At 37.0% G+C, this 16130-nt stretch overlaps 1 protein-coding gene across 2 annotated transcripts in view; it reads right to left on the bottom strand.

Moving 5' to 3' along the window:
• Positions 1 to 16130, bottom strand: part of Kif18a (kinesin family member 18A) — a 58328-nt gene that overhangs the window by 39955 nt on the left and 2243 nt on the right. For both annotated transcript variants that reach the window (XM_021153104.2, XM_021153095.2), the window contains exons 2-9: positions 11905 to 12274; positions 10236 to 10393; positions 7899 to 8003; positions 7164 to 7274; positions 5122 to 5319; positions 3465 to 3641; positions 2084 to 2158; positions 1780 to 1892 (exon numbers count right to left, since the gene is read on the bottom strand). In XM_021153104.2, coding sequence (XP_021008763.1) covers positions 1780 to 1892; positions 2084 to 2158; positions 3465 to 3641; positions 5122 to 5319; positions 7164 to 7274; positions 7899 to 8003; positions 10236 to 10393; positions 11905 to 12229 — 1262 coding nt within the window. In that variant the 5' untranslated portion in view covers positions 12230 to 12274. The remainder of the gene's footprint in view (positions 1 to 1779; positions 1893 to 2083; positions 2159 to 3464; positions 3642 to 5121; positions 5320 to 7163; positions 7275 to 7898; positions 8004 to 10235; positions 10394 to 11904; positions 12275 to 16130) is intronic.

The raw sequence follows: 16130 nt of genomic DNA, 5'->3' as shown, positions 1-16130 counted from the left end.
AGAGAGAGAGAGAGAGAGAGAGAGAGAGAGAATTTAAATCCATCAACCCCTCATGAAAGGGTTTACCAATATTGAAGTCCACCTCCCCTCCCTAATGAGAACTGTGATACCAAACATAGAACCTGTAACATCACACATGTTAGGCAAGCACTCTAAAACACTACATCACTACTATTTCTATGCTTTCAATTCTGAGATACAGTCATCCTAAATTTTCCAGGCTGGACTTGAAACTGCAGTCCTTGTGACTCAGAATTCTAAGTATCTGTTGCTACAGAGTTGGGCTACCATTTTAGTTAAAAAATTACACTTGGTTAATGTTGCCAAATTTATAAAAGTAATCACTCTAACTTTGAAAAACTGCTAGTTTGTTTATTTATTTATTTATTCCGAGACAGGGTTTCCCTGCTGGTTTATTTATTTATTTATTTATTTATTTATTTATTTATTTATTTATTTATTCCGAGACAGGGTTTCTCTGTATAGCCCTGGCTGTCCTGGAACTTACTTTGTAGACCAGGCTGGCCTCGAACCCAGAAATCCGCCTGCCTCTGCCTCCCAAGTGCTGGTATTAAAGGCGTGTGCCACCGCCACCTGGATTGCTAGTTTAATTTTTAAGAATCTTGTATTATATTAGTGTTAATATCTTGTTTAACTAACAATTACATATTAATTATAACATTACATCATAGTAAAAACTTTCTTTGATAGAAGTAAATGAGATACAAGGAAAAACTTATGTATGTTTTAAGATAAAAAATTCTGAGGAATTAAAAATGATTCTCTAATTAAAATAACATTTTAGTACTGTAACAGGCTATTTGGGAGGTTAAACAACTCCAACATATGGGAAGATAGCATGCTTAGTGCCCTTGTACTTGAACAGCATACAGTGAAACTTTTTGTCACTGACAGAAATAATTGTTAAATTAAATGTGATATTTGTAAAATATCACAGCATGAGAAGAATACAGAAACAAAGCCTGATATTTCTGACTTACTGAGATGACCCAGGGGGTAAAAGTGCTTGCTGCACAAATCTCATAACCTCAGTCCAGTCTCGGAAACTCACAGTGGTAGGAAGGCAAGAACTGACCCTTGAAGGTATCTCTTGCCTTACATACTCCCTCCTTCCAACCTCTATTCGCGTACACACACACACACAAAACATCTGAATATAATTTAAATTTGAGACCTCTTACTACATTCTGTAGTTGAGTAATACATCTTTTAACTCTACTGAAAAAGATTGTTGTAGTGATCAAATCAAATTTTACGGAGAAAGCCAAGATACAATAACACAGTATTCAAAAGGATACTTTTTTCCTCAATCAATTATGACAACTTTACGAGCTGATCCATAAAGACAACAGAGCAAGACATACAAAGCTTGAGTGGGTCACTCTGGACAGGAAATAGTCTATCATCCTACATCACTGTGAAGCTCACTCAGATAATAACTGAAAACTAGTAAGTGCGTTAGTAATTCCATGCAGAATCAATAAAAACAGAACAGATTTTTATAAAACTTTACAAGTACTAAGGCCAGAGAACACAAACTAACTTCCCAGATAACTAGATAACTAGGTTTCCTTCCCCTGGCTTTCCTATCTGGATAATCAAAAGAACTGATTTCCAGAGGTTCACATGGAAATTATTTTCTGAATTCAGTTGAGTGTATGTAGATACAAGATGATATATAACAAAATACGATGATTAATAAAACATAAAGCTACACTTTAAAACTATACATTTCTCATGAGATTTTCACAGCTTTACCTTTCAATTTCTTTGTCTTCTGTGTCTGAATGTACTAATTTAGCACAGTCATTTCTGTCAGACAGGGCTTTCTGTTCTTCATAGGCCTTTAGTTTTTCTTTCAACATTAAAATCTAGCAGAGAAAAAACTAATTAAAATACAAGTCATGATTTGTCTCCATCTTACATGACCATAGCAAAAGCTCAGCTAAAAATAATAGTCAAAACCAGATTACCATTCTAATAGGAAATACATCAAATTTTGGGACAATAAGGAATAAAACATCCCATAAATAAAAAGCTATAGGCAATTATGTAGACATACCTCTGCTTTCTGCATATTACATATCTTTACATACTGAGATATGTGACTGTTGAGATTAAGAACATTGCTCTTCAACTGTTGAAAAATAGAAAATTTGATTATAATCATACAGTTAAATAGAACATAAAGTGGCATTATATCTCATTAGCTAGGTTCCACCAATTTTCACTTTTTGACAAATATAAGTATGTGAGTATCATGATTAATTATGGCCATATTTAAAATCTGGGACCAGAGAGTATGTTGAGTGTACAGATGAAATTATAAACAAATTGGCTTTCTGGAAAACAAAAACAAAACCTACCAACCAAACAAAAACCTCTAAGCATTTTTTCACCATAATAAAAATTGCCTATTTTTCCCTTTAAAAAATTCAGAATTCTGTTTTATGTTTGTATTTATATTAGTTTGTTATTTTTATATTTTCTGTAACAGTATGATTCTATTGGCACTTTAATAGAATAGTCAGGAGAAAATTAAACATACAGTTAGTTTTTAAGATACTGGAAATTTTTTTTCAAGTGAGTTAAAACCAAGCACTTTAAAGTCTTCAGGCTTTAGCCCGGATACTTGTAAAATTTAGCACAAAGACAAAGCTAGAAACCTCCACAATGGGTTGGAGTAAGGACATGAAAATGTGTAAAAATCTTTGTACACTTATATAGTTTGACCTTTTATATAAATAGTATATGGACATTTCTCACACCGTGACACACTGTGTATCTTCAGACTCTGAAAAGGGGGAAAGGAAGAGGTTGATGAGACTTCACATCAACTTAACTGAGGTCCCTTCTAAGAGGTTCTGTAATTTTAAAATGGGTATATTTTTACCTGCATCAGTTTTAAAGTATCCAATTATATTAAAAAAAAGTTTCCCAGCCATTCATGATCAGATACTTCTTGACTTAACATAAGATTATGCATGTGAAAATTTAGTATAATGTTATACAATTATGTAAATAATGTTATAAACTGAGGTAGGTCTAATTTGTTGGTGCTCCAACAAATATTATACAGGTGCTTATCACCTGTAAATATTTATCATAATGAATAAAAAAATAAATTTAGACACATTAAATCCTTGGCTGATTAATTCTCTGGTGCTATCCAACCACCATGTGCCAAGATGTAAAGAAAAGAAAAAGCCACTAAAGTATAAAGTAGTCCAGCACCCATAAGAATGAGTAACAGTATCTACTGCAGAGGGGATCAAGATGCAGAAAGTGAGACTAAGTTACCTTCAGCAGCTAGGGAGGACATTTCTAACCTGAACTGGCAAATTCCTTGACAGAAACTCCACCATAATTAAGACTTTAATTAGAGTTATGAAAATAACATATACACAATATTTTCACAATAAAGTCAAAGTAAATGCACTTACAGAAGATTTAATTTCCTTTGCACGATTAGCATACTTAAGAGTGTTATATGTGTCATCATAAAATAAAGAGGAAGGACTAACAGCAGCTATCATTATAGTTTGACAGTTTCCTCCAAGAGAGTCCTTCAGCAAACGAGTAAGCTTACTATTTCTGTAAGGAATATGCTGATTTCTTCTCTGAAAGAACAAAAGAAGAATACTTATTTCATTTCCACATATAAATAAGAAGTGAGTACTATTTCAGGAGGAGAATGTACACAAAGCCCAGTGATATAACTGGTATCTGACATGACGTGAACTCATCTTTACTATCCAGTGAATATTTGAAAGTCCCATCTGCAGTGGACAGCATGGCTTACCAGGTAAGGAAAGATGGCTGCCTCCACGCCTGAGGGCAATCCATAGAGTCACTGGCTCTAGAGTGACATCACTCTGATGTCAGTGAGCATTCACATGTACACACAAGGAAATACAATTCTAAAACTGACATCTCAAAGTACAAACTTTACAACCAAACAGCTATCAAGGTGACATGTTAAGTGTGTCTGAAAACAAGGGTGGCAGGCAACATGTGCCTGTGACCAAGGGCAAAGCAAGATTGTATTTCTCAAACAACCAAAAAACAACATCCGTGAAACAAACTCCCAGAAACTGAAGTGACTTTATTAAATAGCAGTATATCACGCGCATGTTTGAATTTTCAACTCTGAATATAAAGCATCTTGCCTTTTCTTTTTTTTTCAGTAAAAACTGAAATGTGTTTACTTTCCCAAAGTGAATGTTAAAATGGTACATGACAAAACTGTACAGAGATTTGAGATTCATTCAGGGAATCTATTTCTAGATGAATGATGTTTGATATATACATATATTGAATTAATTGCATGTTGCTTTTTCAATGGTCACTTGCCCGCTTAAGAAAATTTTCCTAATAATTTTAAAATAATTACTCTAAATTAAAATAATGTCAATGGTGATTTTCCTAAAGTTTCTAGGATTTTTTTTAGCTTCAATTATCACACTTTAAAAACAAATTAACACACCATCAAACATACTATATACTAGTAAGTACTTCTGATATAAGCTGCATGGAAAATAGTTTTAAATGCCTCAAAGCTTTAGGAAACATTCTATTATTTAATTATACTTTAGACCTTACACATTCTTTTTCTTTTCTTAACTCTATTGTATTACTACAATTACTTAGTCTAAAGGTTTTTTTATGTCTTCATATCAATTAATTATCATTTTTGCCATCTCCTGATCATTGCATAGTTATTTACAATGAAGTTCAAAGCTGGCTATCTGAAAGAAAAGCAACCAGTACTGAGCATGGTGGAACAGACCTGAAATTAAAGCTTTTGGAGGCTGAGACAAGAGGCTAGAAAGTCCAAGACCAGCCTAATCAACTCACGGAGACCCTGTCTCAAAAAACCCCCAAGAATAGAGTACTTTTCTAGCACACATGAGGTACTGGGTTCAATCCCAAGTACCACAAAATACATACACACAAAAATAGTCTCTCACAAAACAACAAACACAAAATAGCACTCATGTAGCATGATTTAGTAGTTCAGCGTCACTGACATCTGTCACCTGTATTACAACATGCTGCACACTTACCAAGTAACATGTTACGTAAGCATATGGGACGTACCTTTGTATTTGCTAAGGCATTGATGACATTCCCAAGAGCTAAAAGAGATTTGTTAATATTTGTGCCTTCTACAAATCGTGACCCTTTAGCACCCGAAACACTGGCCCTCTCAGATCCTGCGAGGTCGATGAGTGACATTTTGGCTATACGGACATTTTGATTGATGCTCGCTGTTTTGTCTTGTTGTCGCAAATAAATCTTAAAATCATAGAACAGGGGAAAAGGAGTGTAAATTTTAATGGAATTAAAGGAAACACTTTACTTAGAAAAATATACACACGACGGTAAGTCAGTCTCCCTTTAAAAAGCAACAAACAGCATATTATATGTCTGATATCAGTACTGGAATTACTAGAGTTGAGGAAAATATTAAAATGAAGACTTATATATATGAGTTTTGATATTAAAGGCTGTTCCAAAGGCCCATGTACTAATTGAGTTTCCATCTTGGTGCCTTGGCGATTTCTAGATGAAAACCCAATAGGTCTATGTATAGTACAAGCTACTTTCAGGCAAGGGGATATGTGTGTGATGGATCACATGAGTCCAGAAGTTTGAAGATCAACCTAGACATATGATATGCTAAGACTCTGGTGTCTCTTATACTCCACAAAGAACAAAGAGAAAAACAAGTGGGAAGTCTTTGGGCCATGGGTATTTCCTTCAAGGAAAGAATAGGGTCTTAGCTCATCTCTATTCCTATCTATTTTTCCATCCAGCTTATAACGTATGCAACATCCCCCCTCAATGATGTGCTGCCTCACCATAGGCCCAAAAGCAATAAGGCCAGCTGACACCAGACCAAAACTCCCAGCACTGTGTGTGAAAATAAACTGTTCATTAACAATTTGATCATTTCAAGAATTTCAGCTGTCCAGGAATGTATAGTCCACTCGACATTTTTGAGACAGGTGGTCATGTGGCCATGAGCTTACTAGTCAAAAGTGACCTTGAAATTCAGAACCTCTCTACCCCTGGAACACCAACCAAATGTACAGGTTTTAGCCACTGTGCCCAATTTAATTGTGCTGAAGACTGAAATTAGTGTTTTATGTATATTAGGCAAGCATTTTATCAACTGAGCTCCCTCCTCAACTCCTTATGTAACCATCTTCAGTTGCTTTGTAGACTTTAACATGATAGGTGGAAGAGAGATGAAGACAAAGAAAGATCCAATACATTCTAGAGAAATCTCACTGTCATAAACACTTTTCTGAAAACTACTGATGAAGAAAATGTCAGTGAGAGAGAAAAGATACAACTACTGAATGGACACTATCTGAATGATTTAACTACCTTAGATATGAACGCTTTAACTGTATCTTTTTGATAAGATGGATTTCACAGGCTAGTGACATGGTCAAAGAGCTTTCCACAAGGCCTGAAGACTGAGTCAGGAGTTCCTAGACCCAACTCTGATGGGAGGAGGGTACTGATTCCCTCAAGTACTTTGCTGTGTAATTTAAAATACAGCTCTACATGAATAACCAGGATAGTAATAATTCTTAAGGAATGTAGTTGATTACATGGTCAGTATCTTTCATTTCTACTTTTTTACTCCTATTTGATATATTCTCTATGTTCAAGAAATTCTTCAAGTCATGAAAGTAAAACCCCATGTATGGGACATAAAATCATCTCAATTTTAAATATTTTTTGATGTTGAAGTACTTTTAAGAGCAAAGTGGGCTGGGGTGACAATTTAGTAGTATAAGGAATATTCTTACACTAATGACCTTGGCTTTTGCAGGCAAGGGGTTATAGTGCTTGTAATCCCAACTACTCAGGACACTGGGGTAAAAGGAACAAGAACAAAAATCAGGCCTGGGCATTGCTACTTAATGATCTCAAAGCCAACCTGCTCATCTTAATGAGAGTATGTCTTACAACAAAGTAAACAGCAAACAAAGTTACAAAGCAATGGAAGTGCTGAGGAAAAGATGTCTATGAGACTTTATTGCCACATATGAAAACTACTCATGAGCTTGCCTTTATTGTAATTGACAACTTAACAGTCACAGCCTAAAGTAAAGGCCTGTTACCTGGAAAACAGCATGGGAACGAGAAGACACCGCATTCACGTCAGTGGGATGCTGGGTCCTGTTTTTGTTTCCACTGTCTAGTAGCTGTAATATTTCCTCTGAAGATTTAGGCTAGGAGTTCAAATAGAAAAAGAAGTATTTAGTAATCTATCTTTAAAAATTCCAACTAACCTTTATTTACTTAAGTGCCAGGGAAAATCAAGCCCAAGGCCTGATAAATACTAGGGAGGTGTGCAACTACAGAGAGCTACATCCCAGACCCTCAGTAAGCTTATTGAACAAATGATAGTTTTAAAGGTAAAAGAAAATGATTTCTCTGAATTATTTCCTATTAAATGTTGACTATGCAGGATTTGTTTAGTACTTGGGGTTATCTAAGGAGTAGGAGGTAAAATCTAGTCTCTAAGATAATATACAAATGTATTTAAAAGAATAATACATTTTCAGTAAGAGTTAAACGGAAAAATATCCCTCAATTGTTTCATAAGAACATTGTAACATGACTATTCAGTAAAAGGCAGTAGAATGAGGCTATCCCCAGCTCTGATCTCTATTTTGCTAGCGTCACTGTGACCTTGGATAGTCACTCAGGGCTTTAGATCCTTTGTAATTGACTTTAGTCTTAAATTTTATTAGTTTCTTTTTCAGACACAGCAGAGTCAAACTAATAACTGGTAGAAATGAAACCTGCAGACTTACTTCATCAACAGAAAGAAGAGACATGCATAAACATACCTGGTGTAGAGTAAGACCCTGAACAACCACTCCTTTTTGTGAATCTTCCCGGACAGCAAGTGGTCCTGAGTTTGTCAAGAGGTCACGAATCTGTTCATTATATACCTGGAAGAAAAACAGACAGACAGACAGACAGGAAGAAAGAAAGAAATGAAGACAGACAGAAAGAAAGAAAACCACAGTAACAGTGATGTCAAAATAACTCACACACAACTGCAGAACAGATTGTGATCACTTAGTTAACAACTGACAATTTTGGCCGGGCGTGGTGGCGCACACCTTTAATCCCAGCACTTGGGAGGCAGAGGCAGGCAGATTTCTGAGTTCAAGGCCAGCTTGGTCCACAAAGTGAGTTCCAGGACAGCCAGGGCTACACAGAGAAACCCTGTCTCAGGGGTGGGGTGGGGGTGGGAGGCGAGACAAACAAAAAAACCAACTGACAATTTTAGTTGGAATTATTATTCTCACCCACTAATATCTAACTTGGTAACTGTAACAAAATAAAGATAAGCTGGCTTTCTTGTTTCTGCAAAATAAACCAATTATAGAGACTAAATGTTAAATAAAACCCAGTCAGAAACATGTACTTATGTCATTAATCTTTCAACTCCAGTCTAACAAACAATAGGAATAGTCCCTCTCATCTAAATTGTGGAGGGACTAAGACCCAGAGTGTTAGCCCATGGTTACAAAATTAACAGCAGAGTAAGTATTGAAGCTTTTTCTGTCTACAAGAGGCAGCACAAAAGAACTTTGGCTTATCAGGTATTCATAATCTGAGCACACAAAAATGATCACAAATGTGAGTTTGCTGACACACTTCTATAATCCCAACAAAGAAAGCTAAGGCAGAAAGATCATGAGTTCAAGCCTAGATGTCCCCACGAGTATTTAAGATGGAACAAAGTGCACCAAGAAGCTTGATGACCTGAGTGGGAGCCTGCAGAGCTCTAAACAGGATGTCTTTCTCTCAGCCTCCTCAAGGTTCAGCGAAGAGGCAATGACTCTAAGAGCCAGAAGTGGAAAAAACTGCATTATGTAGACACAACAGGACAGGTGTACATATGAGTTTGGAGAGACTATGACAGTATTCATATGACCTGTATTAGCCCAAAGCAGATAAAAATCTCAGCATTTAGCTGAGCAAGTGGACACAAAGGCTCACCTGTACACAAGAAGCTATCCACAAATGATAGCCATGGGACAGGAAAGTCACTTTCCTTCAATGGAGTGACACTGGGTATCTCTCTAGAGGAGGACTATGCTCAGGAATAATTTGTACTCCATGTTTTTAGTGGCTTTTTTCTCTTTTTAAAGAGAAAGAACATGAAGATGGTGGGCAGGGAGAGGAGAGACCCGGGAAGAGTTGTGGGATATGAAATATAAAGTATATTGAATGAAAACTGAATAGTAATAAAAGAGCACCAGATGCATTGGTGTGCATGCGTCATGTCAGCGCTTCTAGGGGGAGGTAGGAAGCAGGCTTTCAAGTGTATGCAGTGTAGACAAAATAATCAAGATCCTGTTTTTAAAAGGTCTGAATATAGAACCAACTCCTGAAAGATCTTCTGATCTCCACTCCAACGCCTGCACTTACCCACACACTAAAAGTAAAGAAACACCAGCAAACCCTGCAAATTCCAGCATAATGAAATTTATAAAAGGTAACACTGCCAATAATGGGACCAACCAACTACATAACTGACTTGATATGAAGTCTTAAGTATTCAGTACTTCTTCTGTGGTGCATCGCCCAGCACTTAAACCAAGTCTAATAGAGACAAAACAAACTGAGGATTTTATGGCAGTGTCATAAAATATAAAGAAAACAGAAACTGCTCATTAAAGGAGACCAAAAGCATGCAAGTGAATATCATTCATGAAATGCAATGCTTTCAGGAAAAGACATAAATAATATAATTAGCAAAATTGCATTAAGGTTCATAGATTAGACAGCGATGATCACTGTTAATTTTCTGTTTTTAATAAACATTCAGTGATTGTTTAAAAAATTTCATGGTTCAACAAATTTATAACCTAAATAGTTCTGAGGAATAAATGCACATACAACAGAGACAGTGAATAGGAGATGCAAAACGTTTACATATAAGGCACCTCAAGGCTATCTGGAAGTTCTCTATATATACTATTTTTGCTATGTCTCTAGAATTTGAAATTAGATTAATGTAAGAGTGAGGTATATGAAAAATGCGCATGAATAGAAATTTTAATGATTGAAAACATTCATAAGAAGATTCCTGTATAAAATAATTTTAACGGACCCTTGTAATTGAGTTTTCTAAGACAGTAATTAGTGTTAAGGAGAGTCCAACTTACCTCCAGGTATGACACGGCAGTGCTACACTCTTTCTCTTCTTTAATCTCATCCATGCATTTGAAAAGGTCCAGCATTGTCAGGTACATGACCCCAGGTTCAGCAGCTGATCCTAGCATTGTGTGAGTTTTCCCAGATCCAGTGGCACCATATGCAAATACTGAATTTTTAATAAAAGGTTTGAGATTAACACGCATTTTGTAACATATATTAGTAAATCCACTCTAGTGGTTTATTCTAAGTAGATATCCTGAACAGTAACTAACTTCCAAAGGAATGATATCAAAGGTATCACCTGCTTCTACTTAGAACTAATGTTATTTTGTGTCTCCTACGTTATCACAGGCAGAAACATTACCCCTCTTATTTGCTATCAGAAAATGACATCCAGGCCAGACAGTGGTGGCGCACGCCTTTAATCCCAGCACTTGGGAGGCAGAGGCGGGCGGATTTCTGAGGTCAAGGCCAGCCTGGTCTACAAAGTGAGATCCAGGACAGCCAGGGCTACACAGAGAAACACTGTCCCCCCCACCCCCCAATAAAAAAGGAAATGACATCCATATTCATCCCTACAGCACTGCCTCTACCAATGTAGACAGTGTAATCTGTGCTTTAGAAAATAACTTAAAACAGATATACTCATTGAATGAATTCACAAAGGTGATTTATAAAATTATTCTTTAAACGTTGTTTCTGTCAAATTATTTATTTCCACAATTCTATTCAGTACACATAGAAGTCATACATTTCTTCAAATTAAGAAATCCAGTTCATGTACAAACTCTTAATACCATATTCAGTAACCTGATTCTCATATACTAATAACTGATAAAATAGTTTTTGAAATGAATTAAGCTGGTGTTTAGCTTATGAAAGCCTGAAGACAGCTAAATATATGAAGCCAAAGAGAAACCAAAGAAACAGTATAACAGAATCTTTTTTATCTTTTAAGCCAAAGGGATAAGAAATCTCTAGGAAGTTTTATGAAAGAAAAAACATCTGGATATTAGTGAGAATCAGCAGTTCTGACCAATAAACATCATATTTTTCTTGATCAAAAATTAAGTGAGTGACAAAAGTGAGTAAGACAGTCTTAGTGAAACAGTTACAGTCAGGAATGTGCTGTAGAACGTGCCATAAAAACGGGCAATTATAAAAACAAGAAACTAGTATGTTATTACTATAGCTACCGAATTAACAGATCTTTTCAGAAGGAGTCATTAAAGATTCTTTAAGGTCTAGGAAATGCTGCTTGGTCTGAAGATCGGCTTAAACAGCACAAAATTCTCAGGCTTCATGGAGCTTTAACAATACTAAGGAAAGCGTTCAGAAATTGCAGGCTGTTCAAGATCAACAGTAAACATACTCGTCAGTACAAACGGTGAAAAATCTGGCATCAATTTTCAGAAGCACAGAGCTTAATATTAAACTGAAAAGTGTAGGGTAATGGCAATGCCCTGGGAAGATACAGTTCCATAAAAGATAAGCCATAGATGGTTACAACGTTTCAAAGAAACACTACTCTTCAATCCAATCTGCTGAAATCTCAAAACTGTTGGAATGTATACACCATCAATTTGACTGTATTTACATATACAACAAAGCATATGTCCCTCCAAAATTAAAACTGAAGCTAGATGGGAAAATGACATTTCAAACTGAAACAATTACCTGTGCAATTGTATCCATTCAGAAAACTATGAAGAATTGGCTTGGTTGTGTGTTCAAAAACTTCCATTTGAGTTGAAGTTTCATCAAAAACAGCATCAAATACAAACTTAAGATCTTTATTTTGCCTTTTAGTAATATCAAAATTTGTAGTTTTCTTTCTGTGAAAAAAACTGATTTCTTCTTGTTTCGGATCAAAACTGAGTATATGTTTATCCACCACATGAACCACTTTACAGAACTGCACTGCCTTTTCTCTTGTGTTCTCAGGACGTACACGGACAACTACTTTCATGCGGTGACATAAGTCTTCCTCAGTGCCAGACATTCTTAGTTACCTCAATTCCTGTTACATGAATACCTGGAAATTTTCCTGAAATTAAAAAGGAAAAAGTCACTATTAGTTTTACTTAAAGCTGGCATGTAATGTTCATTTAAAAGGTAATTTTTATGTTCCATCCACCTAGCAAATGTATTACTGGGAGAAATGTATATACATGTAGACCTATAAACTTAAAACATCCCCAAAGATGGCACACACATACACAAAACCATGGTAAATAAGGAAGTCTTGAAATATTAATCAAGCTTAAACTCAAATACAAAAGCTGCTTATGATCTGATTTTCACAAGGCTCTAACAGCTTTTTGGTTGGATCATAGAAATGAGCAGGAAAGAATCTTTCTGAATTGTATCAGCATAATAACTGGAGTTTTAGCTTGGAAACCCCTTTAAGTTAAAAGCAAGCTTGTTTGTAGGTCTCTTGGCAGTGGAAAGTGATGCACCTGGGCTGGACTCTCTTGCATGTCAGAGATACATTGTGTTAGCACTGACATAAAAGCCACTAGCTAGCACATATCCAAAGAGGAGAGAAACAGTATACATTATTCATTTATTCAGAGGTCCTACTCTCTGATCTCTCAATGACACAAAAATTTAAAGAACATCAGTAAATGCATAAAGTGTGCCCAAGAGGAAAAGGAAACTGATACAGACTAACAGTTTGAAAAGTTCAACTATCCACAAAACAATTTAGAATCCAGATGCTATGACACTTCCACTTCTGCAAAATGTGCATGTACAAGCACATATACTGTTATATCTCCATCCCTCAAACATTTAAATAGGAATAATTCTTCCCTCTCAAAGCATTCCTTAGTTGTCCATATTTCTTTGTGTAGGGCCAAGGTGTTGTGGTCTTCCCCCTGACTACATAAGCATGTCTACAGTTGTGTCCTTGTTCAGTTCATATTAGGTAGTCATGATGTGAGACATTACTGGTGTGGCTGATTTTGTTAGGAGACACAATCTCATAGCAAACTCCTTGATCTTCTGGAATAATTCTAACACTTAAAAGGCTGAGTAACAAGGATAGCTGTGAGTTCTAGGCTACCCTGAAGAAATAGTTGGGTATATGGTGCACTTTTACTCCCAGAATTTGGGAAGCACAGACAGGTAGATCTTAGTGAATTTGAGGCCAGACTGATAGGCACAGTAAGTTTCAGGCAACTAGAGCTATACAGACCTTGTTTGGAGGAAAAAAGAAAGAAAGTAAGTAAGAAAAAAGAAAAAGGGAAACCAAAGAAACAAAACATCCCTGCAGAGAGCTTGAGCTGAGATAGTGTGATGTCACATCAACACCACTGGCTTCCAGCCTGTGAGCTGCTGGTGGGAGATCCAGTCCTTGCCATCCCTGTTTCCAATTAGTAGTGTACCAGAGTATTTCTGCAAGAGACCTGGTTTGTGTAGAGCCCAGGAATTCAAGATTCTTGTCTCTGGTGCCCTATCAAGTGTCTTTGCTGACACCATTCAAGTTATAGGATCAGCCTGTACCACTGAAAATAGGCAAAGAAATACTACTAAACTAAGTCCTTACTAGAGTCTATGCTGAAAGCAGTTCTCAATATTCTCATCATAAAGGAATAAATCTCACTCAGAAAGGAAAACAAAATAGTTTGAGGTGAATGGATGGAGGGAACTGGCTGGGAGAGGTGGTGGGGAGGGGAGCTGAAATGGGGATCAGATATGGGGAGAGGGAATGTGGAAGAGAGAGGGCTAGGAGTGAGAACAGCAATTGCTGAGACATATCTCTGAGAGTAGTTGAAGATCAGGGATGGGGAGGTTCCCGGAGTCTATGGCCCTAGCTGAGATCCTACTGGGGTGGGGGATATAAAGACTGAAGTGGCCACCTCATCTAACCAATAGAACTTCCATGGAAGGAGGGGGACATCAACCTATTCACAAAACATCAACCCTAAAGTTGTCCCACCTTTAAGATGCACAAGAATGAAGAAGGAGCAGAGATTGAGGGAACAGCCAACCAATGACTGGCCCAACTTGAGATATAACCCATGAAGAGAGCCAATCCCTGACACTATTAATGATAACTCTGCTATGCTTGCAGACAGGAGCCTAGCATAATCATCTCCTGAGAGGTTTCATTCAACAGCTGATGGAAACAGATGCACAGAGACCCATAGCTAAACATCAGAATCTTGTAGAAGAGTTGGGAATAGAATAGAGTGAGCTAGAGGGGTCAAGGACACCACAAGATGACCTACGTACAGAGTCAACTATCCTGGGCCCAGAGGGCTCCCAGAGAGTGAACCAGCACCCAAAGAGCATGCAGGGGCTGCTGGACTTATGCCCGCTACACATTTGTAGCAGATGTGGATCCCATAACTATTGGAAAGGAGGTTGTCTCTGATTCTGTTGCCTGCCATTGGATCCCCTTCCCCTAACTGAACTACCTGCTGTGACTGGATATCCCAGGGTAGGATAGTACCCAAGGCAGGAGGGATGGGTGGGTTTTCCCTTCTCTGAGAAGGGGATAATGGGGAGAGGAAATTTTAAGGGTGGGACTGAAAGGAGAGGAGAGATGATACAGAAGGAGGACAGTTGGGATGCAAAGTGAATAAATAAAATATATATTTTATGAAAAACATTAAATAAAAAGGGGGGGAAGAAATACACGTGAGGGGATGGATATATTCCTTATATCAATTTGCTCAGTTGACAATGGAGATGCCAAATATCATATTGTATTTGACAAACATATTCCATTATTATCTGTTAGTTAACAACAACAAAGAGCAGGAAATACCACCAACTGAGTAAAGATTTAAAGATGAAAAAGTTACTATGTAAAGATTTTGAGATCCATTTTCATAAAAAAAAAAGGCTAATGAAAAATGTTAAGATGGTATTTGGTCTGTTCGATTTAATATTTTCAAATATAGGGATTAAGCTACTCAGGCACAAGCTCTGAATAAAATGCTTAACTAGTTGGTCCTAGGATGTGTACAGATAAGATACTATGCAATGGCCTTACTAACAAGAGAGAAATCATGCCTGATATTGAAAACCTAACCAACTACCCAGGGATCTTGGAGGAGAATCTACAATCATTTTACTAACCGAGAATAACCCCTAATACATTATAAATATCTTATACACACAGGTTAAGTGTACTTCCCCCCACACTCTGGCAATCTCTTTGCAGAGATGATTACCATTACAAAACATTACAGGCAATCCAAAAGTAGAGTAATGGAGACAGTCCCAATGGCTACATCTACAGAACCAACACACTGAAGGCCCAGCGATCAGAGGAAGAGATGGTTGGGAAAATTATTAGGGCCAAAGAATTAGGGAATGTGCAGTAGACTGTCTCCTAGGAATATGAGAGGCTAAAACCACAAAGCCTAGCCAACATGACTCCCTAAACATCACCTGCACAATGAATACAGGCTCACCCCTACACAAAGAACTCCACGCAAGTAAGGACAAACTGCAGGAGTTGACTTTTCTTTCATGTAGATTCTGAGTATTGAATTCAAATCATCAGGTTTGGCATCAAGTGCCTTTATCTGCCGAGCCACCTTGCTGGCCATGGGTGTGTGTTTCAGGTGGCCAGTACAAAAGTCAGTGAAAGCAATAAGCTTGTGCAGACTGAAGGCTAGTTGTTGGCATGGTGAATTTAATTCAATCATTTCTTTCTTTTATAAGTGCTTAGTTTCAAATGCCTGGATGTAATTTTATCTGAAGAGACTAAAGAATGCTCAAGGGGATCTTTGCTTTCTGGTGCCCTAGCTAAAGAACAAAGAGGAATAGGAAATAAGATCAATCTTAAAATCTCTAACAGGTTGAGACACAAAGTTACACTTGACATTGTACTTCTTAAAACTCCTTTAAGAGACTGTCAACATTTCTTCCCAAGTATCACTTGA

This window comes from Mus caroli, chromosome 2, assembly GCF_900094665.2.
Source record: "Mus caroli chromosome 2, CAROLI_EIJ_v1.1, whole genome shotgun sequence".
Lineage (NCBI taxonomy): Eukaryota > Metazoa > Chordata > Mammalia > Rodentia > Muridae > Mus > Mus caroli.
The sequence above is the reverse complement of the archived record's forward strand: the minus strand, read 5'-3'. Positions and strand labels throughout refer to the sequence as shown.